This window comes from Callorhinus ursinus, unplaced genomic scaffold (assembly GCF_003265705.2).
Source record: "Callorhinus ursinus isolate GAN/ISIS: 27379988/994484 unplaced genomic scaffold, GSC_fseal_2.0 scaffold29, whole genome shotgun sequence".
In the NCBI taxonomy this organism is placed as follows: domain Eukaryota; kingdom Metazoa; phylum Chordata; class Mammalia; order Carnivora; family Otariidae; genus Callorhinus; species Callorhinus ursinus.
In genome coordinates this window covers 13,154,991-13,180,817 of record NW_027397091.1, presented here as the reverse complement: position 1 = coordinate 13,180,817, position 25,827 = coordinate 13,154,991, and the positions used below count along the sequence as shown (strand labels likewise).

At 40.0% G+C, this 25,827-nt stretch overlaps 1 protein-coding gene across 2 annotated transcripts in view; it reads right to left on the bottom strand.

Moving 5' to 3' along the window:
• Window positions 1-25,827, bottom strand: part of MACROD2 (mono-ADP ribosylhydrolase 2) — a 2,080,661-nt gene that overhangs the window by 9,231 nt on the left and 2,045,603 nt on the right. For both annotated transcript variants that reach the window (XM_073878419.1, XM_073878420.1), the window contains one exon: window positions 6,312-6,389. In XM_073878419.1, the coding sequence (XP_073734520.1) occupies window positions 6,312-6,389 (78 nt within the window). The remainder of the gene's footprint in view (window positions 1-6,311; window positions 6,390-25,827) is intronic.

The window sequence follows — 25,827 nt, the reverse complement described above, 5'->3', positions numbered from 1 at the left end:
ACAAATTATAGCAGAAAACTTCTCTAATTTGGGGAAGGAAACAGGCATCAAAATCCAGGAAGCAGAGAACCCCTCTCAAAATCAATTAAAATAGGTCAGCACCCCGACATCTAATAGTAAAACTTATGAGTCTCAGAGACAAAGAGAAAATCCTGAAAGCAGCTGGGGAGAAGAGACCTGTAACCTACAATGGTAGAAACATAAGATTGACAACAGACCTATCCACAGAGACCTGGCAGGCCAGAAAGGACTGGCATGATATCTTCAGAGCACTAAATGAGAAAAATATGCAGCCAAGAATACTATATCCAGCTAGGCTGTCATTGAAAATAGAAGGAGAGCTAAAAAGCTTCCAGGACAAACAAAAACTAAAGGAATTTGCAAACACGAAAGCAGCCCTACAAGAAATATTGAAAGGGGTCCTCTAAGCAAAGAGAGAGCCTAAAAGCAGCATAGACCAGAAAGGAACACAGACAATATACAGTAACAGTCACCTTACAGGCAATACAATGGCACTAAATTCATATCTTTCGATAGTTACCCTGAATGTAAATGGGCTAACTGCCCCAATCAAAGACACAATCTATCAGATTGGATTCACAAACAAGACCCATCAATATGCTGTCTACAAGAGACTCATTTTAGACCCAAAGACACCCCCAGATTGAAAGTGAGGGGGTGGAAAACGATTTACCATGCTAATGGACACCAAAAGAAAGCTGGGGTGGCAATCCTTCTATCAGACAAATTAGATTTTAAACCAAAGACTGTAATAAGAGATGAGGAAGGACACTATATCCTACTTAAAGGGTCTATCCAACAAGAAGATCTAACAATTGTAAATATCTATGCCCCTAACAGGGGAGCAGCCACTTATATAAGCCAATTAATAACAAAAACAAAGAAACACATCGACAACAATACAATACTAGTGGGGACTTTAACACCCCCCTGACTGAAATGGACAGATCCTCTAAGCAAAAGATCAACAAGGAAATAAAGACTTTAAATGACACACTGGACCAAATGGACTTCACAGACATATTCAGAACATTCCATCCCAAAGCAACGGAATACACATTCTTCTCTAGTGCCCATGGAATATTCTCCAGAATAGATCACATCCTAGGTCACAAATCATGTCTCAACCGGTACCAAAAGATTCGGATCATTCCCTGCATATTTTCAGACCACAATGCTTTGAAACTAGAACTCAATCACAAGAGGAAAGTTGGAAAGAACTCAAATACATGGACGCTAAAGAGCATCCTACTAAAGAATGAATGGGTCAACCAGGAAATTAAAGAAGAATTTAAAAAATTCATGGAAACCAATGAAAATGAAAACACAACTGTTCAAAATCTTTGGGATGCAGCAAACGCAGTCCTAAGAGGAAAGTATATAGCAATACAAGCCTTTCTCAAGAAACTAGAAAGGTCTTAAATACACAACCTAACCCTACACCTAAAGGAACTACAGGAAAAACAGCAAATCAAGCCTAACCCCAGCCGGAGAAGAGAAATAAAGATCAGAGCAGAAATCAATGAACTAGAAACCAAAAGAACAGTAGAACAGATCAACGAAACTAGGAGCTGGTTCTTTGAAAGAATTAACAAGATTGATAAACCCCTGGCCAGACTTATCAAAAAGAAGAGAGAAATGACCCAATTCAACAAAATCATGAATGAAAGAGGAGAGATCACAACCAACACCAAAGAAATACAAACAATTATAAGAACATCTTATGAGCAACTCTATGCCAGCAAATTAGATAACCTGGAAGAAATGGATGCATTCCTAGAGATGTATCAACTACAAAAACTGAACCAGGAAGAAATAGAAAACCTGAACAGACCTATAAAACACTAAGGAAATTGAACCAGTCATCAAAAATCTCCCAACAAACAAAAGCCCAGGGCCTGATGGCTTCCCAGGGGAATTCTATCAAACATTTAAAGAAGAATTAATACCTATTCTTCTGAAACTCTTCCAAAAAATAGAAATGGAAGGAAAACTTCCAAACTCATTTTACAAGGCCACCATTACCTTGATCCCAAAACCAGACAAAGACCCTATCAAAAAGAATTATAGACCAATATCCTTGATGAACATGGATGCTAAAATTCTCACCAAATACTACACAATAGGATCCAACAGTACATTAAAAGGGTTATTCACCACAACGAAGTGGGATTTATCCCTGGGCTGCAAGGTTGGTTCAACATCCGCAAATCAATCAACATGATACAATACATTAACAAAAGAAAGAACAGGAATCATATGATCCTCTCAATAGATGCAGAAAAAGCATTTGACAAAGTACAGCATCCTTTCCCGATCAATACTCTTCAGAGTATAGGGATAGAGGGTACATACCTCAATATAAAAGCCATCTATGAAAAACCTACAGTGAATATCATTCTCAATGGGGAGAAACTGAGAGCTTTCCCCCTAAGGTCAGGAACGTGGCAGGGATGTCCACTATCACCACCTCTATTCAAATAGTATTAGAAGTCCTAGCCACAGCAATCAGACAACAAAAAGAAATCAAAGGCATCCAAATTGGCAAAGAAGAAGTCAAACTCTCACTCTTTGCAGATGATATGATACTTTACGTGGAAAACCCAAAAGACTCCACCCCAACACCTCTAGAACTCATACAGGAATCCAGTAAAGTGGCAGGATATAAAATCAATGCACAGAAATCAGTGGCATTCCTATACACCAACAACAAGACAGAAGAACGAGAAATTAAGGAGTCTATCCCATTTACAATTGCACCCAAAACCATAAGATACCTAGGAATAAATCTAACCAAAGAGGCAAAGGATCTGTACTCAGAAAACTATAAAATACTCATGAAAGAAATTGAGGAAGACACAAAGAAATGGAAAAATGTCCCATGCTCATGGATTGGAAGAACCAACATTGTGAAGATGTCAATGCTACCTAGAGCAATCTACACATTCAGTGCAATCCCCATCAAAATACCATCCCCTTTTTTCAAAGAAATGGAAGAAAGAATCCTAAAATTTGTTTGGAACTAGAAAAGACCCCGAATAGCCAGAGGAATGTTGAAAAAGAAAAGCAAAGCTGGTGGCATCACAATCCCCGACTTCAAGCTCTATTACAAAGCTGTCATCATCAAGACAGTATGGTACTGGCACAAAAAGAGACACATAGATCAATGGAACAGAATCGAGAGCCCAGAAATGGACCCTCCACTCTATGGTCACCTAATCTTCGACAAAGCAGGAAGAATGTCTAATGGAAAAAGACAGTCTCTTCAACAAATGGTGTTGGGAAAATTGGACAGCCACATGCAGAAGAATGAAACTGGACCATTTCCTTACACCACACACAAAAATAGACTCAAAATTGTTGAAAGACCTAAATGTGTGACAGGAGTCCATCAAAATCCTAAAGGAGAACAGAGGCAGCATCCTCTTCAACCTCAACCACAGCAACTTCTTCCTAGAAACATCACTAAAGGCAAGGAAAGCAAGGGCAAAAATGAACTACCGGGACTTCATCAAGATAAAAAGCTTTTGCACACCAAAAGAAACAGTCAACAAAACCAAAAGACAACCGACAGAATGGGAGAAGATACTAGCAAATGAGATACCAGTTAAAGGGCTCGTATCCAAAATCTATAAAGAACTTTCAAACTCAACACCCAAGATCCAATCAAGAAATGGTCAGAAGACAGGAACAGACATTTTTCCAAAGAAGACATCCAAATGGGCATCAGACACATGAAAAAGTGCTCAACATCGCTCGGCATCAGGGAAATCCAAATCAAAACCTCAGTGAGATACCACCTCACACCAGTCAGAATAGCTAAAATTAACAAGTCAGGAAACGATAGATGTTGGCAGGGATGCGGAGAAAGGGGAACCCTCCTACACTGTTGGCGGGAATGCAAGCTGGTGCAGCCACTCTGGAAAACAGTATGGAGTTTCCTCAAAAAGTTGAAAATAGAGCTACCATATGATCCAGCAAATTGCACTACTGGGTATTTACCCCAAAGATACAAATGTAGGGATCCGAAGGGGTACGTGCACCCTGATGTTTATAGCAGCAATGTCCACAATAGCCAAACTGTGGAAAGAGCCAAGATGTCCATCAGCAGATGAATGGATAAAGAAGAAGTGGTATATATACACAATGGAATATTATGCAGCCATCAAAAGGAATGAGATCTTGCCATTTGCAGTGACATGGATGGAACTGGAGGGTGTTATGCTGAGTGAAATAAGTCAATCAGAGAAAGCCATGTATCATATGACCTCACTGATATGAGGAATTCTTAACCTCAGGAAACAAACTGAGCGTTGCTGGACTGGTGGGGGGTGGGAAGGTGATAGACATTGGGGAGCGTATGTGCTATGGTGAGCGCTGTGAATTGTGCAAGACTGTTGAATCACAGATCTGTACTTCTGAAACAAATAATGCAATATATGTTAAGAAAAAAAAAAAGAAGATAGCAGGAGGAGAGGAACGAAGAGGGGGAAATCGGAGGGGGAGTTGAACCATGAGAGATGATGGACTCTGAAAAACAAACTGAGGATTCTAGAGGGAGAGGGGTGGGAGGATAGGTTAGCCTGGTGATGGGTATTAAAGAGGGCACGTTCTGCGTGGAGCACTGGGTGTTATGCACAAACAATGAATCATGGAACACTACATCAAAAACTAATGATGTAATGTATGGTGATTAACATAACAATAAAAAATTTAAAAAAATTAAAACGAAATTTTTAGAGGGAAAAAAAAGAAAGCAGGTTTCCGTTCCATCTGCCAAATATCCTGCGTTTCTGGGTTTCTTTTTCTAAGCCCCAGTTGTAGCATCTACATATGTAAGGAGAATAATGCATGTACTTTCCAGCTTGGTCTACAAAATTACTCTAAGGTCGCCCATCTTCATGAGGTAGTGTACAGAATAAAATATAGGAGAGCACCCCTTCTCTGTTTCTTCCTCCATCCCAAGGTTCACTGGTCCTGAAACCTATTAATAAATAGCTTCCCATGATCAAATAAGTTTGGGAAAAGCAATGGTAAAAATTGTTGATAAATTTCTTTACAGCTGAGCTTTCTGAGAGCCTATAATATGCATGGAGAATCTCAGAGTGAGGAGTAAATCTTAGTATTTTCCATGTTTATTTCCCTTTTATTCAATGAGCATCGTATGGGCTTGCTATGCTTCAGAACATGTTTTGTAAAGAACTAGTTAAGAACCATGTCTATAATGTCACAACCAGGCTGCGGCGGGTTTCATTCAACTGAGCATGACTAACATGTGGTAGCCTTTAATGGATCTGAGGTTGAAAAACATTATTCTCGTATGTAATGCAACCCATGAGTTAAAAAACATTGGTTTGTATGGAAGGGCTTATGATTAAGGGAGGAAATTCAGGTGATGAAAAGCTTCTAGCAGGGTGGACTACCTAGGACAGAAAACTCTGTTTACAACCACCAAGTAAATTCACCAAATAACGTTTACCAGTTGAATTTTTGCCAAGGTCATTATCAATTCGAAGTAAGTTGCTTTTTGTCTTTGGCTAAAATGAACCAAATAGCAAGGTATATATGAACGGTTGATCATCAACCAATTTTGGTTCTCCTGAGCTCTGGGGGATGGTGGAATCAAATATTTATTAAATCATATATTCCCAAATAACTGTTTTTTGAATGCAAGTAATATTTCAAAGCATTCCCAGCATCATTATACAAGAAGAGGGTATATTTATATTCCTCAGGCTCAGAGTATTCAGATGCCTTCAAAATGAGATGTGAATAAAGACAGACTTTTGTAAACTGATTTCTAAGGTGCTTTTAAAGATCCACTGCGTTTTTGGCTAAGCCATCTGAAGTGATATAGTGAGGTAAAGTGATGAAGGTCCAAGACAACCTTAGCCCAAACTCAAGTTGGAGCTCTCCTGAATGTTTCCCTGAGTCCCTAGAGAGCAGGGATAACTTTGGGCAAGTACTTTTTGTGGAAGTAAGTGATACTCCCATAAAGTTCACCAGTTGAACTTCAGTCCAGTTTACCCTTGGAATTACCCACTATGGCCTCCAAATTACAAGGTGTGATTAACCTGAAGCACATAGTGTTCTAAAACAGCTAGCATCAGTTTTTTTTTTTTAAAGTCTGCCAATTTTATTAGTTCCTAGTAGAACATGGTTTTTGAACTTTACCTTGTTCTAACTGAACATGTTGCTTCATAGGATAGATAGCTCCTTTAATCCTAGAGTACATACAGAAAGTGTGTCAGATTTGTAGTTTGCATGAGCTCAAATAGCTCAGAACTTACCATCAGGACTTGGAGAGTTTTCTGTGTAGCCAGGGCCTTCACTTTGCACAGGAACTCTAGGTGTGTCCTCGCCTTGAGCTGAAAGAAAGAAGATAGTCCTTGATTAATAAAGAATTAGAACAGCCTGACTGCCAATTTTTCTGTCACCCTCCATTGCCCTCTTAAATTTAAAAGTACTCCCAGGATTCAACTTCTTTTGCAGAAAAGGTTAAGGGAGGAAATAGTGGGTTAAGCTGCCTGAATTCTTTAGCGCTGTCATCTAAATTCTCTTTAATTTGTGAGATAATCGCATACATACATACACACACAATTTCTCAAATTAAAAATCTGGTAGCATGAAAGCAGGAAAACTTGGTTTAATCAGAACAACCTACAATTTAAATTTAGGGAAATGTTTGCGTGTGTGTGTGTGTTTGTGTGTATGTAAGTTTATGTAGCTTAATCTTTGAAGAGAAAAGGGAAAGAAAAAACCTGTTTTGCCTTAGGCATGCCTGAAAGCTAAAGATTCATTTCCCTGGCAGTGAGGTCCTTTTGTTTAAACACAAAATGAATGGCTTAGATGCTTTCCTAGGAGACGGTCTCAGATGCTGCCATTTTGAATTGCTGAGAATCAAGTCTTTAGTTAATTTCTGTTGTGATTGACCTCTATTTTGCACAGCTTCAGATGGCTTGTCATCCATTTGCTGTGGCTGAAGCTATACAACATGCTTCAGTGTAGTAGTAACTGGGTTGTTTTTTCTTATTGTGAGAAATTTCCCAGATAGCCTAAAGGACAATAACATGTTCCATCTGAGATAAATATCTATTACATTTTCACAGCTTGAAGACCAAGGACATTTAGAAATATAGATACAGATGGAGGTCTGGCAATCCATAACTTCAAAATTTTTATTATTTCTATACTTTTTTAAAGTGGAAGGTTGGGTGCATTTTCATTACATGAGTACTTATTGAGCTCGGAGCATGTTAAATTTGGTATGCTGTTAGTGAGGATGAAGCAAGGATGGTAAAGATCCAGTTTGTAATCTCTTCAAAGGAAGGTATCTTCAAAGACAGAACTTGCACTCTTGGCAATGATTTACTGAAGCTGACAATCATGAAGTATGACTCAAAGATGACCAATCTCTGAACCCTGGTGGATGGATGGTAGGAAGGTCAGTACTTGAAGACATATAAAAGAAGCAGAGTGGGGGAAGATGAAGAAAGCCATTTTAGATTTGAAGTCCGAAGTGCAGAGCCACATAACTGGAGATGCCAAACAAGTTTTTGCATCCAGTCCCGAGGAAGCGAACTGGGAATAGTCATGTGGGTATTTGCGAGATGTCAATGTAGACGTAACTTTGATGAGATGAAAGTAGATGAGAGAAATCAGGAAAAGGATAACAGAAGAAAAGAAATGACTGATTGATCCCAAGCCTACAAGTGAAAGTAACTGTGCCAATAAGTTGTTTTCATTAGTTCTTGAGGATGAGGTTGGGAAAGGGAAAATAAAACTTGAACCTTCCAACTGGATCTAAAACCATATCATATTCTTTCTCACTCCACCAATTCTAGAAAGTGGACCATTTTCAATTTCTCATCAACACATTCCTCTAGGCACAATTACAGATGAAATCACTGATGGATTTCTCTAAGCCTCAGAGCAGGAAATCTTGGTTAATTATGCTTCAAAATAGAACAAGGAAAAAATGGAAATATTTGATTTTATATAAACATAATAAATTTTTGGATGGAAAAAATACCATAAGAAATATTTAGAAGAAAAATATTATAAATTGAGGAAAAATACTTATACCTTTTATTATAGATGAAGGGTTAATATCTTTAACATTTAAAGTACTTCTAAAGAACAGATTAAGAAGATCAAAAACTGGGTAGAAAGTTGAGCAAGAAATTTAACAGACAGTTCATAAAAAAAAATAATAAAAATGGCCTGTAGTCATGTGAAAGATGATTCACTTTGCTCAGAAAGAAATGCAAATTGAAATTACACTGAGAAAGGGATTTCAGCCTAAGGTGAATTATCATGATGTAGACTAACCCTTCTACCAATAACAGTTAGAAACACTGGAGAGATTATTTAAGAAATTATTTTCACTCAGTAGAGAGCCATCAATACAGCACAAGCTTGAGGAGGTATAAAATGCTGAATCTGACATTCCACATGTGCCAAGTTGAACAGAGCCTCCAGATGTCTTATGAGGCCTGAGGGGTGGGAGGGGCAAAACTTGGAGATCAGCGCTAACAAAGGAAGAGGTGCCTAGAAAAGTATCTCAAGTCTTCTGTAGGCACCTGAAGGGCTATATTCTGGGGGCAAGGATGAACTTGATATAGACCAGCTCTTAAAAAAATTGAAGTCCAGTTTTTAATCATTTCAATTCCTGATTATATGGCAGTGCTCTGCTCAATCCTACTGGCCTGTCAGAAGCAAAAATAAATCCTTTCCAAAATGAGATAAAACCACCCAGAGCCTCAAGCTATCTCTACAGTTATTCACACACAGTGTCCAGCATTCAATAAAAAATTACCTGGCATTCCAGAAGAATGAGAACTAATCACTGAAAACCAAGAGAATAAGACAACATATAGAGACATGTTAGAGATCTAGATATCATAGACAATTTTAAAATAGTGATTAATATGTTTAAGAATTAGATGCCAATTTGGGGAATTTCCATGGCAAAAAAGTTTGTCAGATAACTAGACACTATTTAAAATATCAGATGTAAATTCCAGAACTGGAAAATATACTATAATTGAAGTTATTAACCCAGTAGGTGCATTTGGCAGCCATTAGACACAGCCAAAGAAGGGATTAGTAAACTGAAAACTAGATTGGAAGAAAATATAAAGTACAGATGAAAAATATAGAAAAGAGTTAGTAGACATATGAGATAGGGTCTATCCAATGTGTAATGTGGCAAAAGCAATATTTAAGATATAATGGCTAATTTCCCCAAATTAATGGGATATCAAACCACTGTTTTAAAAGTGCTCTGATCTCCAAGCAGAATTAATGCAAAGCAAATTTCACTCAGGCCAGTCATTGTAAAACTGCTGAAAACCAATGTTAAAGAAAAAATATAAAATTAGCGTACATCAAAATAGCAACGACAGGACTTAACAGACGCCTTCTCAGCAAAAATAATGGAAGGCAAAAACAATGCAATGGCATCTTCAAAGTGCTAAATGAAAGATCACCAGTGCAAAATTCCATACCAAACAAAAGTGTCTTTCAAATTTGAATTTGAAATAAAATAATTTCAGGTAAAAAGAATCATAATTTGTTCAGGGACAAAAACAGTAGACCTACACTGAAGGAATAGTTTTCACCATACTCAAAAATCAATTCCAGGTAAATTTTAGAACTGAGTGTGAAAAGTAACTTGGAAAAAAACCTTCACATCATTAGGCAAAAATTTCTTACACAGGAAAAACAAAACAATAACCATCAGGGAAGGGACTGATAATCTGGACAACACTAAAGTTAGCATCATTGATTTATGGAAACACACTTAACATTAAGAAAGTAAAAAATAAGCCAGAGTGGAAGAAGATATTTGTGATATATATTACTGACTCCTGCACTGAATAAAAAGAAACAAATATGCAAAATAACAGAGGAGAGGCAGGGAACCCAATAGAAAATGGGCAAGACACAAACAAATATGTCATAAGAGGATATTTTGTTAGTCACTTAATTTTTTGAATGACTTTTGCCTTGGCTTTTTCACTATTAAAATGACTACAGAATGTTCTAACTCCTTGTCTAACTTATAAAATGTCCTAACTCCTTGTTTAACTCTCTGAGACACCATCAGAACTAATTAACACATAACAGTATTGTTATTTTTTATAAGAAATGATTACTCTGAAAGGGAAATTAATTGACCTGACACTAAACATTACTTCTCTTACTTTCCCTTCAGGGTTGTTTTTTGTAATGGGATCTAAAGGTACCTGTGGCTGATTCTTAAGTGAAATCTCTTTCAAGTTCATTACTATCAATGATAATAACCCTTTGGTGATATTACTTTGGAGAAACCCCTGTGGCATCATGGGAACTTTTTATCAATAGGCAGGATGCTAGTCAATTAAACAATGCTCAACGAAAATGATTAAGAATTGAGTGAGAGACAAAGGAAGAAGATGAAGAAAGCAAAACCCAAAAGTAGATCAAAAAATAGTGAACATTTAAAGTGCTTGCCTTACGTTTTGTCTTTTCAACCTTATTATTTTGTAATACAAAACATTCATACGAGAAATCTTAGGTTATGTCACCATATCAGCACAGATTAGCATTAGATGCAATGGCAGGTTTGATCCATGACACAGAGAGATAAAAACAGAAATCAAAGTTGTAGCTCTCAATATTGCTTCATTCAAGCAGCAGCATCATCTGTCAGATCTGCTTCCAAAACACTAAAAGTATGTTTGATAGACATTATTAATTAATTTAATATCATGAGTATGCAGGATATGTGCATACAGTATGAATATAGGACTGTGTGCAGTGAGTGGTGCAAGTTGCGTGTGTGTGTGTGTGTGTGTGTGTGTGTGTGATGTATTTGGGAAGAGGGAGAGGAATGACAGACATTTGTTACTCTGATGTATGTGGTGTGGAACTGGTATTATCCTATCAGCTTTTACCCTCCTGGGCAATGCAACTGAGTGCCCCAGAGAAATGAATCCATTTCATATAGACAACAGAATCTGATCAAAACAAAAATTGCCTCTACAGCTTGTTTATCCCAGTTTGCCTGTCCCTCCCCCCACTTTGATTGCTACTGCTTGGAACACAAACAAGAGGTACATTTCAGGGATCCTAGCAGGAGATGAAAGATGCTGTAATAGAAAGTGTCTGGGACATTCAGTATCTTTTTCATTTTCAATTACCAACAGCAACTGTCCTCCTTCAGGCCTTGATTATGGTAACCTTTTTTAGGTCAGTTGTATTACATAAAAAGTAATAAATTAAGCAGGTCTCATCATAAAGAAAAGATACTGAGATGCTCATAGAATGCAGTTAACCAGATTTTTAATACATAAACATGGAGAGATGTTGGAGGATCCTTCAACTTTTTCTTTTGAGATTTGTGTTGACAATAAATTCCATGCAACAAATAGAATGACAAATAATTATTTCTCAGAGTATATGGTTACATAGGTGTCATGACAGCCAGAGAAAGCAGGGCCTGTCTGGATTTTAAGTGGTTGATATTGACCCAAATTAAGGTGGTATTCTTGAACCATCTTGACAACTTTTGCCTTATCTATCTTCCAACCTCACCATTAATGTGTTGGATTAGATAATTATTTAGAAATGTTCATTTCCTATCTTCTACCACCATGGGAGTCTATGTCACTGTCCCTTGATATTGGACTTGGCCATGGAATTTCCTTTGGCCATTGGGATATTAGGAGAAGTGAGTCAAACAGAGACTTGAAATACATTTGTATGTTGGGGTTTGGTCTCTCATACTCCTGACTTTTACCCTAAGAGGAACATGCTTTAGGGATCACTTGATCCAAGGAGAGTATGACCTGGATTCAACTCACAGCCTGACTTCCTTCCAAACCCACACTAAATGTAGTTGATTCTCATATCCATGAACAAAAGATAGCTGATTATTGTTCTAAGCCCATGAGATTGAAGATGGCTTGCTATGCCACATTATTATGGTGATAGTTACTTCTCTTAATAATACATTTTAATTGACTCAGTCCTGACATTGCTTCTTAATTTTATCACATAGCAATCATAGCTATAAAGTCATGAGCTTGATGTGTGCCTAGTTTTTTTAAACACATATTAATTCTTTAATTTATTTATTAATGTTAAATTAATTAATTTGTTAAAGATGTGTTCTGTGGGGAGATTCCTGTATTGATTTTTTGGAACATGGTCTGCCCATTAGATCATCAGTTCAGTTTTCCCTTCATTTTAGGGAGTTTTCTCTTCTAAATGTTGACTTCTAAATTTCAGGGATACCAACTGTTCCCAAATAGAACAATTTATTCCCTCTTTCTTCTATATACCATTTTTTCTCTAATTGTTTTAGAGTTTCTGTGTTCTTTTTCACTGTGATCATCTCAAGCCTTTTTTGTCAGTAACTTGGTCTTTGCTGTTCTTAATTGATTTATTTTACTAATGTTTGAAAACGTGTTTCCTTTATGCTTACATTTCAGATCATTATGCAATTTTATCACCTTAACTTCAAGATCTTTAATGTTCTTTTGAAGTTCTTTTATAGCTGTTATAGGGAATTTTAATCTTTGTCTGGAGTTATGCTTTGTTCCACAATAGCTTCTTCATCTGTGTTTTGCTGGCTTGCATGCTCACTGGCTTCCTACCTTCCTCCTCTCTGTCATGGCTTCTGAGTGCTTGCAGGGTGAGGTGTGTAACACGTATTCATTAGTATGCTTCTTCTTTCTCAAAGTATCTGTGGCCTGTTTGTCCTTCAGGAGCTACCTAGAAGAGTGTTTTCTTTTGAGGACTTTCTTTAGGAGGGGCAAAGTAGCCAGAGCTATTTACCACATTAGTTATTCTGGATTTCTCAAGCAAGAGAGAGAGACAGAGAGAGATAGGCAGACCATCTTGGAGCTTTTCTATTCTCTTTTGCTGTTTCTATTTGTGTGTTTGTTTTTGTTTTGTCTCAGTCTCCCAAACCAGGGAATAAACTCCACAAGAATGCTACACAGATTCCTCATGTAGGGAGGGCAAGTCCTTCTTCATGGAGGCTTCACTAGGGGCTCTCAAGCTCCTCCTCCTTGTTTCTTGCACACTCAGAAGATTTTATCTTTTTTTTTTTTTCAAGGATTTCATCTATTTACTTAAGAGAGATCACTGAGCACGGGTCGGGGAGGGACAGAAGGAGAGGGAGAAGTAGACTCCCTGCTGAGTGGGGGGGGCAGTCTACACTGGGCTGGATCCCAGGACCCTGAGATCACTACCTGAGCCTAAGTCAGATGCTTAACCAACTGAGCCACACAGGCACCCCAAGATCTTGCCTTACCGATTTCCTCTTTTGTTTTCTATTTGGTGAAATTCCTGGTTTTTGCTAGAGGTAATTAGTTCTAGGCTTTTGTTACTGGTTTGCTTTTCTTCTCCCATTTTACTCCCAGCAGGAGATAACTGAAATGGAGAATTACAGAGGCTTTTTCTGTCTCCTCAGGGAAGGGAGGAATAAAAGGTGTTCATGGCTGACTATATACTTTTGTGGAAATTTCCTTTGGGGTGCTCCTCTCCCAGTTGGGAAAGTAAATGGTAGCTAGTAAGATCCTATTCAGGGTTATTTCTGAGCCTAGTAGATTTAGGGGGTAGGCTGGAGCAACACCAGGCTCATGCTTTCAGCATATCTGAAAATGTACCTTTTCTTTTGTTAGCTACCAGTTCATTCTTTTGTCTGATTACTGATTTTGTTGGTGTTCTTCCTTTGCTTATTTTATTTATCTCCTTTTGTATTGTTATTTGGGGGAGAGTGAGGTTTGAAATCTGACTCCACACGATCATCTTAAACCCAAGACTAGGTGCCCAGACTGCTTTGATTTTTGTGACTGAGTATTCCCTACACATGTCACACACACTTAACCTTTGTCAGCAGCTGGTTTTAGGAGTATTTATCAAATGACAGTCCTGATTATAGACTTGATGTTATAGCCTGAAAGTTTATGTCCCTCCAAATTCATATGTTGGAGCTCCAATCCCCAATGTAACTATATTTGGAGATAGGGCCTTTATGGAGATAACTGTGGTTAAATAATGTTGAGGCCCTAATCTGATAGGGCTGTGGCCTTATAAGAAGAGAAAGAGAAAGAGAGAGAGAGTACTCTGTCATGTGAGGACACAGTGAGAAGGAGGCCATCTACAAGCCAGAAAGAGAGCTCCCACCAGAAATCTAATTGGCCAACATCTTGAACTTGGGACTTCCCAGACTCTAGAACTCTAAGAAAATTAATTTCCATTATTTATCTATGGTACTATGGTATGGCAGCTTGAGCAGACTGATATACTTGATTTCTATTTAGTTCATACTTCTTTGGGACAAAGGTATAATTATAAACCATCTGTCCCCTACCTAATCTACTTTCTCCCAAAAACCTCCGTGCTAAAGCTGCTACTTGACCATACTACCTCTTTTGATCATTTGGACAAACACTGTACACATACGCCCATGGCTCCCTCTCCAAAGTCAAATAATGAACGATTAAGCTGACAGGATCACACAGGTGGAAAATTCACATGTTTCTACAAGATACCCTTTCCATGGCAACACACTTCTTCATGTATTAATTGGGAATATTCTACTCTAATCAAAATCAGATGCTGTCTTTAGTAGGAGATGAAAGGCAGTGGCAGGAGCTGGGGGTGGGCATGAGATCATGATGTACCCAAATTCTTTTATGTTCTACCAGAGGATGTGCCTCCATACAGTCATTTGAGAATGGTTTGGAAATTCATCATTCCTTATTGTCCAGATAACTACTCTACAGAAAAACCCAATATTTAGTAAGGAAAAAAAAAAAGGCCACCAGATATTTCAGTGCCTACCATGGGCTGGGGGACAAAATGAATGAGGCATATTGCTGCCTTCATGAAGTTCACAAGCTAGCTGAGAAAGAGAGAGAGAAACTGAGAGAGAAAGAGAGAACTACAAAGAGACAGGGGTGGGGGCTGGGGGGAGTTAACTGCTTGCAAGCTAAGTGATGTTATTACCAAGAACTGCAGAGGCACAAAAGAGAGAGTGATTCACCTTTTCTGAAGGGAGTAAAGAAAAATCTTGGAGCCCAAGCAGATGGCATGTAAGCTGGAGCCCAATGGCTGAATCAGTTTCAGATGTTTTGCACCCATGCTAAGCATTTGGATAGGTAGAAATATCTCTTGTCAATAAAACATCTGAAGGACTCAGCTTTTCGCATCTTCAGCCAGACTACCTTAGGCCACTCCCTTTTTACTCCTCTTCCTCCACCACCCCACCCCTGGCCCCCTGCTGGTTGTGCTGCTCCCACAAATTCTAAAAGGCAGTTCAAGTTCCTCTGTACATGATCACAACCACTGAAGGCTTCCCAGGTATTGTCATGTTTGGCTTAACTGTGCTAACTGCTGATCACATTCTACAAGTCTGGCTTTTTCTTTCCCTTTTCCAGTCCCCAGTTAAGCATCTAATTCTCATTCGGCCTCATTATGCATTCCCCACCCCCTCCAGGGCCGGCAGGAATGGAGACTACAAGGAGGCTCTTCTCAGCCAGGGTTGCCAGGCGCTGGTCTCAGATTAGGGTCTTTCCAGCAGGAATAATACCAATTGGGTGTCTCTCAAACTCCCCCACACACCATCATACAACTTTGTTTCTCTACAACAACCAGATAAATCTGCACACAGCAGGGTCCTAGTGAACAAGGAGATACATATTTTTTTCCAGAGGAGTCTCTTGATTCTTTCACTCTAATAGGGTTTTAACTATGCAAGAAGCCACAGTGGGGCAGCTTTGGGCTTTTCAATGGTTCTTTGGAATCTTTCATAAGGAAGGAACTTACTGCTGGCAATAACCAAAGCTGGCTTCTCAGAAACTTCATCATACACCTAAGGCTCCTGAAAGTGCCTCTGACTGTTGGTTGAAATCCTGCACAATTAAGTATATAGTTCTTGAGTCAAAGAATAATTTAATCCTATGTATCCTTAATTACAGACTCCTTAATTATTTCCACTAGATTTTGCCCTTTTTGTATGTTACATTTTCCTAAATAGCACAATTTATTCTGAACATTTAATAAGACCTAGTGCATCACCTTTGTCCATGACCAAAGTACTAGAAATCTATACCCAGGAAGAAAGCTGCATCCAAGAAATAACTAGCAGATTTGCAGAAGCACCAGAGGATGGTTATCAGAGGGCTCTGAACTATAAGTAAGTACGTTCAGTTCTGCTACAGTAATTCCATTTCTGGTCTTGGCCCCTAACACCAATTATTTTAGCTTCAAAAAAAGACGATACTATTTTTCCTACTAGGAAAAGTTTTCAAACACACCTGGTATTAAACTCAAAGCCATTTTCCATTCAGCTTTTCTTCACAAAGCCCTATTACAGATACCTGGATCTTAATCTTTGAGTTTCTTTGGATTTAACCATATTTATACCTTTTTTTTTTAGTGAATTCACTCATTTTTATGCCTTCTGAGTGTTTGTCACTACCAGAGCAAACATGCGCGCGCGCACACACACATACACACATACACGCACCCTAAAAGACTATCTAAGCCACATCCGCTAAATATGTAACTGCTATTAAACTCAGGCAGAAGGCTTTTACTAAAGAGAATTCAAAGTTACCTGTGAGAAGTCAATGTTATGTTTGCCAACTTCTTCTGTTTAACAGGGGCTTTATTCCCTTTAGGTTATAGATCTTTGTTATTTCTTGTTGTCTGAATAGGACTGCATTCCTCAAGGAATAAAAAAGACCCTTGACCATATTCTAGTCCAACCAAACCTTTTCACAGATGTGGATATGGGCCTCAGAGAAGTGGCACGGTTGCCCCAGGCCACCCAACTATGATGTGACAACTGAAATTTCTCCTAACTCTACTTCCGGGATGTTTCTAATACTTCGCCCAACACTAGTGACAGTGGTGAGAAAACTGAAATAAGACTGGAATTTGGGATGCTAATCCATTTGAAGGCAATGGACTTGAATGTCTTTCACATCCCTAAGATGGCTTGAGTGGGGGAAGGTAGCACAAACTTACTCACAATGAAGAAAATAAGTCCCTGTCAGATGCCAGGGACTTCTCTGTGCTCAGTAGCAGCAGCCTTGGTAGAAATGATGGTGTGCTAAGGCTCTCCCCTCCCACAGGGTCTGCAGGGCCCTGGAGCATGGGCCATGTTTCTCTGCCAGATATTTTAGAGTTCCACCTTGGCGGTTTGATTATCCTTTCAAAGACAGGCTCACTCTGTATACTCTTTCATCTGGAAAACCAGGTTAATGTCACTCTGGAACTCCTACCCTTGGGGTTAGAAGTGCATGATGGAATTCAGGGAAAAGATTCTAAACATGAGCAATGTAAGTTTCCTGGCCTCCTTGGGCACCAGAGGATCTGAGGGCCCTACTACTAAAGGGGATGGTCAATCAACAGTGGTTGGGTCTGTGATGATGTCATCCTCCAGGCTTCAGGAGTCTCCCTGGATTCATGCTGTAGCACTAGCTTCCTGGGGCTGACATCACTGGGCTGCCCAGTCCTCTTCTTGAACCCATGGATGCTGAGCATCTTAACTGGCCTGTTGCTTTACAGCTTGATTGACTCCTGACTGCTGAATTTTGCTTTTGTCTAGTTGATGATCTTGACTAAGGCACCCTGGTCTCTCCTATAGTCAGGAATGCCTTGCTTGTCCCAGAATTTTGACAACCAAGAGATCCTTAGCCCTCTGGCTGCCTTTTTGCCTCTTCTCTCAGACTGTCATAGGTACTCCTTCTGTAGTTGTCAAGCTGACTTCATTCCCTATGTGGAAACAGCAACTCCAGTGAGAGAATGGGCTTTGAGGACACCAGATAATGGACCTTGGCCCTGCTTTATCACTTGACATTTAATTTCTTGTTCTAGGAGACAATTCAGGAAACTCTTTCATAGTAGAAAAAATAACATCCTGAATTTCCCTTTCACTCAAAGAAATCTTAATCCTTTTTTTTTGTTCATGTATTGTACCAGACTAGAGATCCTGTCACATAACTTCTTCAGCAAGATAACAATTCACCTTTGAGGAGGAGGCAACCCAATTTTGATTTATTGATCTCAGGCCACAATGCTTTTCTTAAAAAAAAGAAAAGTGCAGACTAGTCTATATGTGATTGTCAAAAGCCTGAAGATCAGGCTTTTTGAAGTTAATTCCGTTCAATTTACAGAATTATATAGACTTTTTTGCTTGTAAATTTTTTTTAGAAAGTCCAAAAGAATGCATCAAGAAGCGGGAACCTTCCTCCTGCCCGGTGGCCTCCTTTGGTAAATGGGCAGAGTTATACTAAAAGCTGCCCTCCAATTTCAGATTTCTGGTTTTGTTAGATTTAATCCAGTTGCTATTTGACTGATTTCAATAGAACATCAATCATTTGTGTGGTTGTAAACCATGGAGAAGGAAAGAAGATGGATTTTCATATAGTAGTAAGTGTGTGTCTTCCACTACAAAGAAACCTCTATTAGAAATGTGGTGGTGGTGGTTGTCCTGTGTGTGTGTGTGTTGGGGGAAAGTGGAGGGGTGCTCCTTAAGGTTTTATTATACAGGAAAGAGGTTGTATCTATTTTGTGGTGAAATTGCTACTACTGTATTTCACTGATTTGAGGACACATTTTTTCCCCCTTACGTTTTAACATCTGGGAAGTTGAGATGAATTGAATAATCAATGGCTCTACAATTGTTATTAACCTGGACTGAAGCCAAGTTCAGACAGAGGATTTACATTTGCTTGTTAGTCACTGGAAAACATTACCAACTGGAGATCAGTTAAATTAAATTCCTTGCCTGTGGTTTCTATGGACCACATTGGGATATGAATTCGGGACACAAACCTACGGGATTAGCACCAGTTTGTGATTCAAGTTCTTAAGGAAGACTTTTTTTTTTTTTAAACCTACTTCCATCAATGCTGAAGGTAAGATAGCCAAGTCTCCTGGCTTTTTGGAGCAGATATCGTTGGAGTCAAGGCCATCCCCCCTAGGCCACCTCTGGGTTCCCCTGTCGCTGTGGTGGACACAGTAGCCGCGGGTACTTGGACAGTTTCTCCCCCTTGAAGCATCTCTCTGCTTCTCTACTAGCAGTGCTCAGATAGCTTGTTCAGCCGGGGCATAGGACAGTGCAGGGTTCCTGTGCATATGGAAGGCCGAGAATCATTTGCTTATTACCTGCTCTTCACTAAAATGTGCTGGGGATCTAATAAGCCCAGGGGTGACTGACCCTCAACCAGTGAAGGAAGGGAGCCATTGGATAATGCCCCAGCTTCCCTGTCCTTCCATGCAGAGATTCTGTGGTGTGCTCTACCCAGTTCCTCAAAGGGGCCTCAGTGGGACCGAGCCCATTTTCTCATAGTAGTAATCTGCTCATGACCTGGACTTCATTGGTTCTTTCCGTCCCATCTGATTTCCCTACTCCTTCGCTTGTGCTTCTAGAGACCATCCCCCAAATAAACTACTTGCACCCAAGATCTGGATCAGGATCTGCTTTTGGAGGGACACAAATTAAGGCACTGTCCCCTATTTCTCTTTTAACCTCACCCAAGGGTGTAGCTCTTTGTTGACTTATACTGAATTCTCCATTTGGGGATTTTTTTCTGATAGTTAATGGACGTGATAGTGATCATTAATAGAATAGTTAATGGAAGAGTAATTCTTATAATTGAAGGTATCTTAATTTCAATGATATATTATTAAAGAAAAATAAAACTCTGCTGGGATGACAAACACACTGAATATACAAAATGAGTCGTTAGCTCATCTCCCCCACCCCCAGTCGGTATAAAGTTTTAAATAGTTATGAAATGTTCAGTCCACCCTGATCCAACTAAACTGATTTGGCACATACATGTGTCATGCTGTGGGTCTCAGGTCTTATCATACAGTTCTAAAAATCATTCTAGGAGATAATGGACCTCAAACAGTTGTATTCCAGGGGTGATATTACCCTTTGGAAAAGCTATTTGTTTTTTTCAGATTTCTCATAGGTGACATAGAGGTTGATGAGTTAATGGTAGCACCAGTGATTCACCTGAATTTTTCAAAATGTGATCCATGGACCAACTGCAGTAGACTCACTTGGAGATTATTATAAAATGTGCATTTCTAGGCTTCTATCAAATCTATCAAATAGGAATCTGTGGCTGGTAGGGCCTGGTCATCTGCATTTTAATACGTCTTCCCCAGTGATTCCTGCATGCATGGAAGTTTCAGAATTATCTGCTTTTCCACAGTTTTTCACGAAAACAGCATCTTTAAGGTTCCTGGGCCTCTTCTAGAATGTGTGCTTAAGGTATTGACTAGTAGAAATTTTATTCATAGCATAAGAGCTATGGCAGATATTTTTTAAAAGATAACTGAAACATTAGGAATAGCATTATCTCAATAACATGTCCTTCTTAAAAGGTGATAATTCCATAATTTCAGACAGAAATTCTGGAATTCATTCATTCATTTGGCAAATTCTTTTTTTTTTTAAGATTTTATTTATTTATTTGACAGAGAGAGAGATAGCGAGAGAGGGAACACAAGCAGGGGGAGTGGGAGAGGGAGAAGCAGGCCTCCCGTGGAGCAGGGAGCCTGATGCGGGGCTCAATCCCAGGATCCTGGGATCATGACCTGAGCCGAAGGCAGACGCTTAATGACTGAGCCACCCAGGCACCCCTCATTTGGCAAATTCTTATTCAATGTCTGTAATTTGTTCAGTTATGTGATTACAAGGATGAATGGAGCTCTCTCCTAATGCAAAGGCAATGACAGTATGAAGGACTGTGGCATCAGGGTTGCAAGCATGGATTTGAAGTGTGAATTTTGATTCTGCTACTTACTTGCTGAATGATTCTGGGCATGTTATTTAACCTCACGGAGATGCAGGTTTCTAATATATAAAAGGTGCAAAGTGATGCCTACATCACAAATAAGTAGTGTATAATAGTGGAGCACTTAGTGGAGTGTTTGGTCCATAATAAATAATTATGAAAAGCTATGATTTGAGTAATAATAAAATGCATCAGGGCAAGGAGAAGGCCTAGGCAGTAGACTGTGGTTATGCACATGGATTCTGGGGCCAGATTTGTGGGGTTTCAATCCTGGCAGCCACTCACTAGTTTTGCAAGTTTGGCCTGGTGATGTCACCTCTCTGTGTCTCCTGTGAAACTCTGCTTCCTCTCTTTGACTTTCGAATACCTTCTTCTACAGTAGATCTTTTCACCCCAACCATTTACCTGTCTATTTCACAGAGAACCCAAATGGCACAGCTGTTATTTGGGCATGTTTTTGGCAATGGGAGCAGTGGCCATGATTGATTACAGACTGAGGAGACAGTCACTGGGGAGAGAGAGAGGGAAGTAGTGGATAAGACAAAGTCCACTAAACAAAGGGATGTTGAGATCATCAAGAGCACAGGTGAGGAGAAGACCCTGGGGCAGCACTAGACAAAGGGATCTTGAGATCATTGAGAGCACAGGTGAGGAGAAGACCTAGGGTGGCAACAGTTGCTGCAGCTCATGTTCTTTACATGAGGAATTGTCTTTTTTTTAAAAAAAGATTTTATTTATTTGACAGAGAGAGACACAGCGAGAGAGGGAACACAAGCAGGGGGAGTGGGGGGGAGAAGCAGGTTTCCCGTGAAGCAGGGAGCCCGATGCAGGGCTCCATCCCAGGACCTTGGGAACATGACATGAGCCGAAGGCAGACGCTTAACGACTGAGCCACCCAGGCATCCCACATGAGGAATTGTCTTAACTTTTAGAGGCTAATATTACTTATCATCATACCCTTGTGAAGGTATTGCTATATATTATTTTTTTTAAAATTTTTTTGTTATGTTAAACACCATACATTACATCATTAGTTTTTGATGTAGTGTTCCATGATGCATTGTTTGTGCATAACACCCAGTGCTCCATGCAGAATGTGCCCTCTTTAATACCCATCACCAGGCTAACCCATCCCCCCACCCTCCTCCCCTCTAGAACCCTGTTTGTTTTTCAGAGTCCATCATCTCTCATGGTTCGTCTCCCCCTCTGACTTACTCCCCTTCATTCTTCCCCTCCTGTTATATTCTTCTTTTTCTTTTTTCTTAACATATGTTGCATTATTTGTTTCAGAGGTACAGATCTGTGATTCAACAGTCTTGCACAATTCACAGCGCTCACCAAAGCACATACCCTCCCCAATGTCTATCACCCAGCCACCCCATCCCTCCCACCCCCCACCACTCCAGCAACACTCAGTTTGTTTCCTGAGATTAAGAATTCCTCTTATAGCGAGGTCATATGATACATGTCTTTCTCTGATTGACTTATTTCACTCAGCATAACACCCTCCAGTTCCATCCACGTCGTTGCAAATGGCAAGATCTCATTCCTTTTGATGGCTGCATAATATTCCATTGTGTATATATACTACATCTTCTTTATCCATTCATCTGTCGATGGGCATCTTGGCTCTTTCCACAGTTTGGCTATTGTGGACATTGCTGCTATAAACATCGGGGTGCACGTACCCCTTTGGATGCCTACATTTGTATCTTTGTGGTAAATACCCAGTAGTGCAATTGCTGGATCATATGGTAGCTCTATTTTCAACTGTTTGAGGAACCTCCATACTGTTTTCCAGAGTGGTTGCACCAGCTTGCATTCCCACCAACAGTGTAGGAGGGTTCCCCTTTCTCCGCAACCCCGCCGACATCTGTCGTTCCCTGACTTGTTAATTTTAGCCATTTTGACTGGTGTGAGGTGGTATCTCATGGAGGTTTTGATTTGGATTTCCCTGATGCCGAGTGATGTTGAGCACTTTTTCATGTGTCTGTTGGCCATTTGGATGTCTTCTCTGGACAAATGTCTGCTCATGTCTTCTGCCCATTTCTTGATTGGATTATTTGTTCTTTGGGTGTTGAGTTTGATAAATTCTTTATAGATTTTGGATACTAGCCCTCTTCTCCCGAGCTGCTTTCAGGATTTTCTCTTTGTCTCTGAGACTCGTAAGTTTTACTATTAGATGTTGGGGTGTGACCTATTTTTATTGATTTTGAGAGGGGTTCTCTGTGCCTCCTGGATTTTGATGCCTGTTTCCTTCCTCACATTAGGGAAGTTCTCTGCTATTATTTGCTCCAATATACCTTCTGCCCCTCTCTCTCTTTCTTCTTCCCCGGGATCCCAATTATTCTAATGTTGTTTCGTCTTATCGTATCGCTTATCTCTCGAATTCTGCCCTTGTGATCCTGTAGTTGTTTCTCTCTCTTTTTCTCAGCCTCTTTATTTTCCATCATTTGGTCTTCTATATCGCTGATTGTCTCTTCTGCCTCATTTATCCTAGCAGTTAGTGCCCCCATTTTTTATTGCACCTCATTAATAGCCTTTTGATTTCGACTTGGTTAGATTTTAGTTCTTTTATTTCTCCAGAGAGGGTTTCTCTAATAACTTCCATGCTCTTTTCAAGCCCAGCTAGTATCTTTAAAGTCATGATTCTGAACTCCTGGTCTGACATCGTACTAATGTCCGTATTGAGTAGGTCCCTGGCTGACGGTACTACCTCTTGTTCTTTTTGCTGAGGTGATTTCTTTCGTCTTGTCATTTTGTCCAGAGGAGAATAGATGAATGAGAGAACAAAATGCTAACAGGTTAACAATGTCCCCAGCAAATATACTCTATACAAATCAGAAAAGACCTGAAACCAGGGGAAAAGAAAGGGAAAGAAAGAGAAATGAAAGAGAAAAGAAAGAAAAGAAAAAAAAAAAGAAAGAAAAAGATAAAAACAAAAACAGAACAATACAAAAAACCCCGAATATGATCAAATATGATCAGGCTAGTGCATAGATCAGTGCCACACACTAGATTTTGGGCGTATTTTGGTCTGTTAGAAGAAAGTGCCTCCTAAAATTTTAAAGGAAGAAAGACTTATATATGTACAAAATAAGGGTTGATACAATGAAGGGATGGAAGATGATTGTAAAGATGAAAAGTATAAAAGATTTTATAAAAGGAATTGATAAGAAAAGAAGTTGTTTGAAAAAAGAAAGAAGATTAAGAAAAAAAAGAAAAAGAAAGAAAAAGAAAATAAAAAAAAGGGAGAGAATGTGATCAGGCAGGATACTAGAACAAAGCCATACACTAGTGATTTAGGGTATATATATTTTGATCTGTTAGAAGAAACTGTATCTCAAAATTTTAAAGAGAGAACAACTTATATATATATGCCAAAAATAAGGGTAACTACTATGAAGGGATAAAATATGACTCTTAAAATGAAAAATAAAAAAGGTTTTTTTTTAAAAAAGGGATTGATAAGATGTTGGTTAAAAAACAGAAAAAGAAAAATTAAAAAAAAAACGTTTAAAAAAATTAACTTTGAAAAACTACTGAATCACGGTAAAAAAAAGCCATGAATTCTATGTGCAGTATTCCCCTAGGGCTGGAGTTCTCCCGTTCTCCTTGATTGGTAAACTTGGTCTTGGCTTGCTGGCTGTTCGTGCTGATCTTCTGGGGGAGGGGCCTGTTGCCGTGGTTCCCAAACGTCTTTGCCGGAGGCGGAATTACCCCGCCCTTGTCGGTCCGGGCTAAGCAAGCTGCTCGGGTTTGCTCTCAGGAGCTTTTGTTCCCTGCAGGCTCTCGGTACAGCTTTGGAGGACCAGGGTGAAAATGGTGGCCTCCCAGTCTCCACCCGGAGGAGCTGAGAACTCGGGGCCCCGCTCCTCAGTGTGCCCCCAGAGAAAAGCAGTCACTCCCGTGTCCCCGGTCTCCGGCCGCACTCCGTGCTCACCCGGCCTGTGACCGAGCGTTTCTATCTCTGGCACCCGACCCCGTGTGGAGTCTCCAAACCCAGCAGATCCCTGCGGTGCGCTCCCATGCCACTCCCCCCGGGGGAGGAAGGGGAGTCTCCCTGGCTCTGCCGCTTGTTGGGTCCCTGCTGGAGGAGCAGTGGTCCGACTGGGCCGCAGATCACAGTTTATGGCAACTCCGAGCTGAGAGTCCGCGCCTCGGCTCCGTCTCTGCAGCCGGCTTCCCCGCTCCGATACCTGGGAGCTCTGCTGCACTCAGGCACCCCCGGTCTTTCTGTGACCCTGAGGGTCCTGAGACCACACTGTCCCGCGAGGGTTCCAACCCCCGCTTAGCCACTGGAGCGACGTCCCTCCACGGGGCCGACTTCTAAAAGTTCCGATTTTGTGCTCCGGGGCTCTATCACTTGCCAGAAGCGGCCGACAGAGGCCCCCCCTCACCCCCCCGTCTATCCTCCCAAATATCACCTCGGATTCACTTCTCCACACGTCCTACCTTCCAGTAAGTGGTCGCTTCTCTGTTCAGAGAGTTGTTGCTACTCTTTTCTTCGATCTCCTGTTGAGTTCGTAGGTGTTCAGAATGGTTTGATCCCTATTCAGCTGAATTCCTGAGACCAGATGAAATCCAGGTCTCCTACTCCTCCGCCATCTTGCTCCGCCCCCTCGTGTTGCTATATATTTTTAAGAGCACATCCTCTGAGTTTATCATTTTCAGTTAAAAATCAGTCCATCAGAATGAGTCATGGCAGAGGCACTCACAGGAATAGAGAGGACTGATTCATCCAACAATTAAGCTACTGAGAGATCTCTGCGTCCTACCAGTACCAGAAAGCTTTATTTTCTTTGTTTTCTAAACAATGTAATTGGATTATACTTCAAGTACTGGGCTTCTTTATTTTTCTATTTATTATGTAAATTACATATGTACAATCACAGGGAATGAAGACCTGCAGACTTATGTCTATAAAAAAGATGGGCCTCTGTGACCAGAGTGGGGCTTTGACTTTATTTTCTGGTGATGCGGA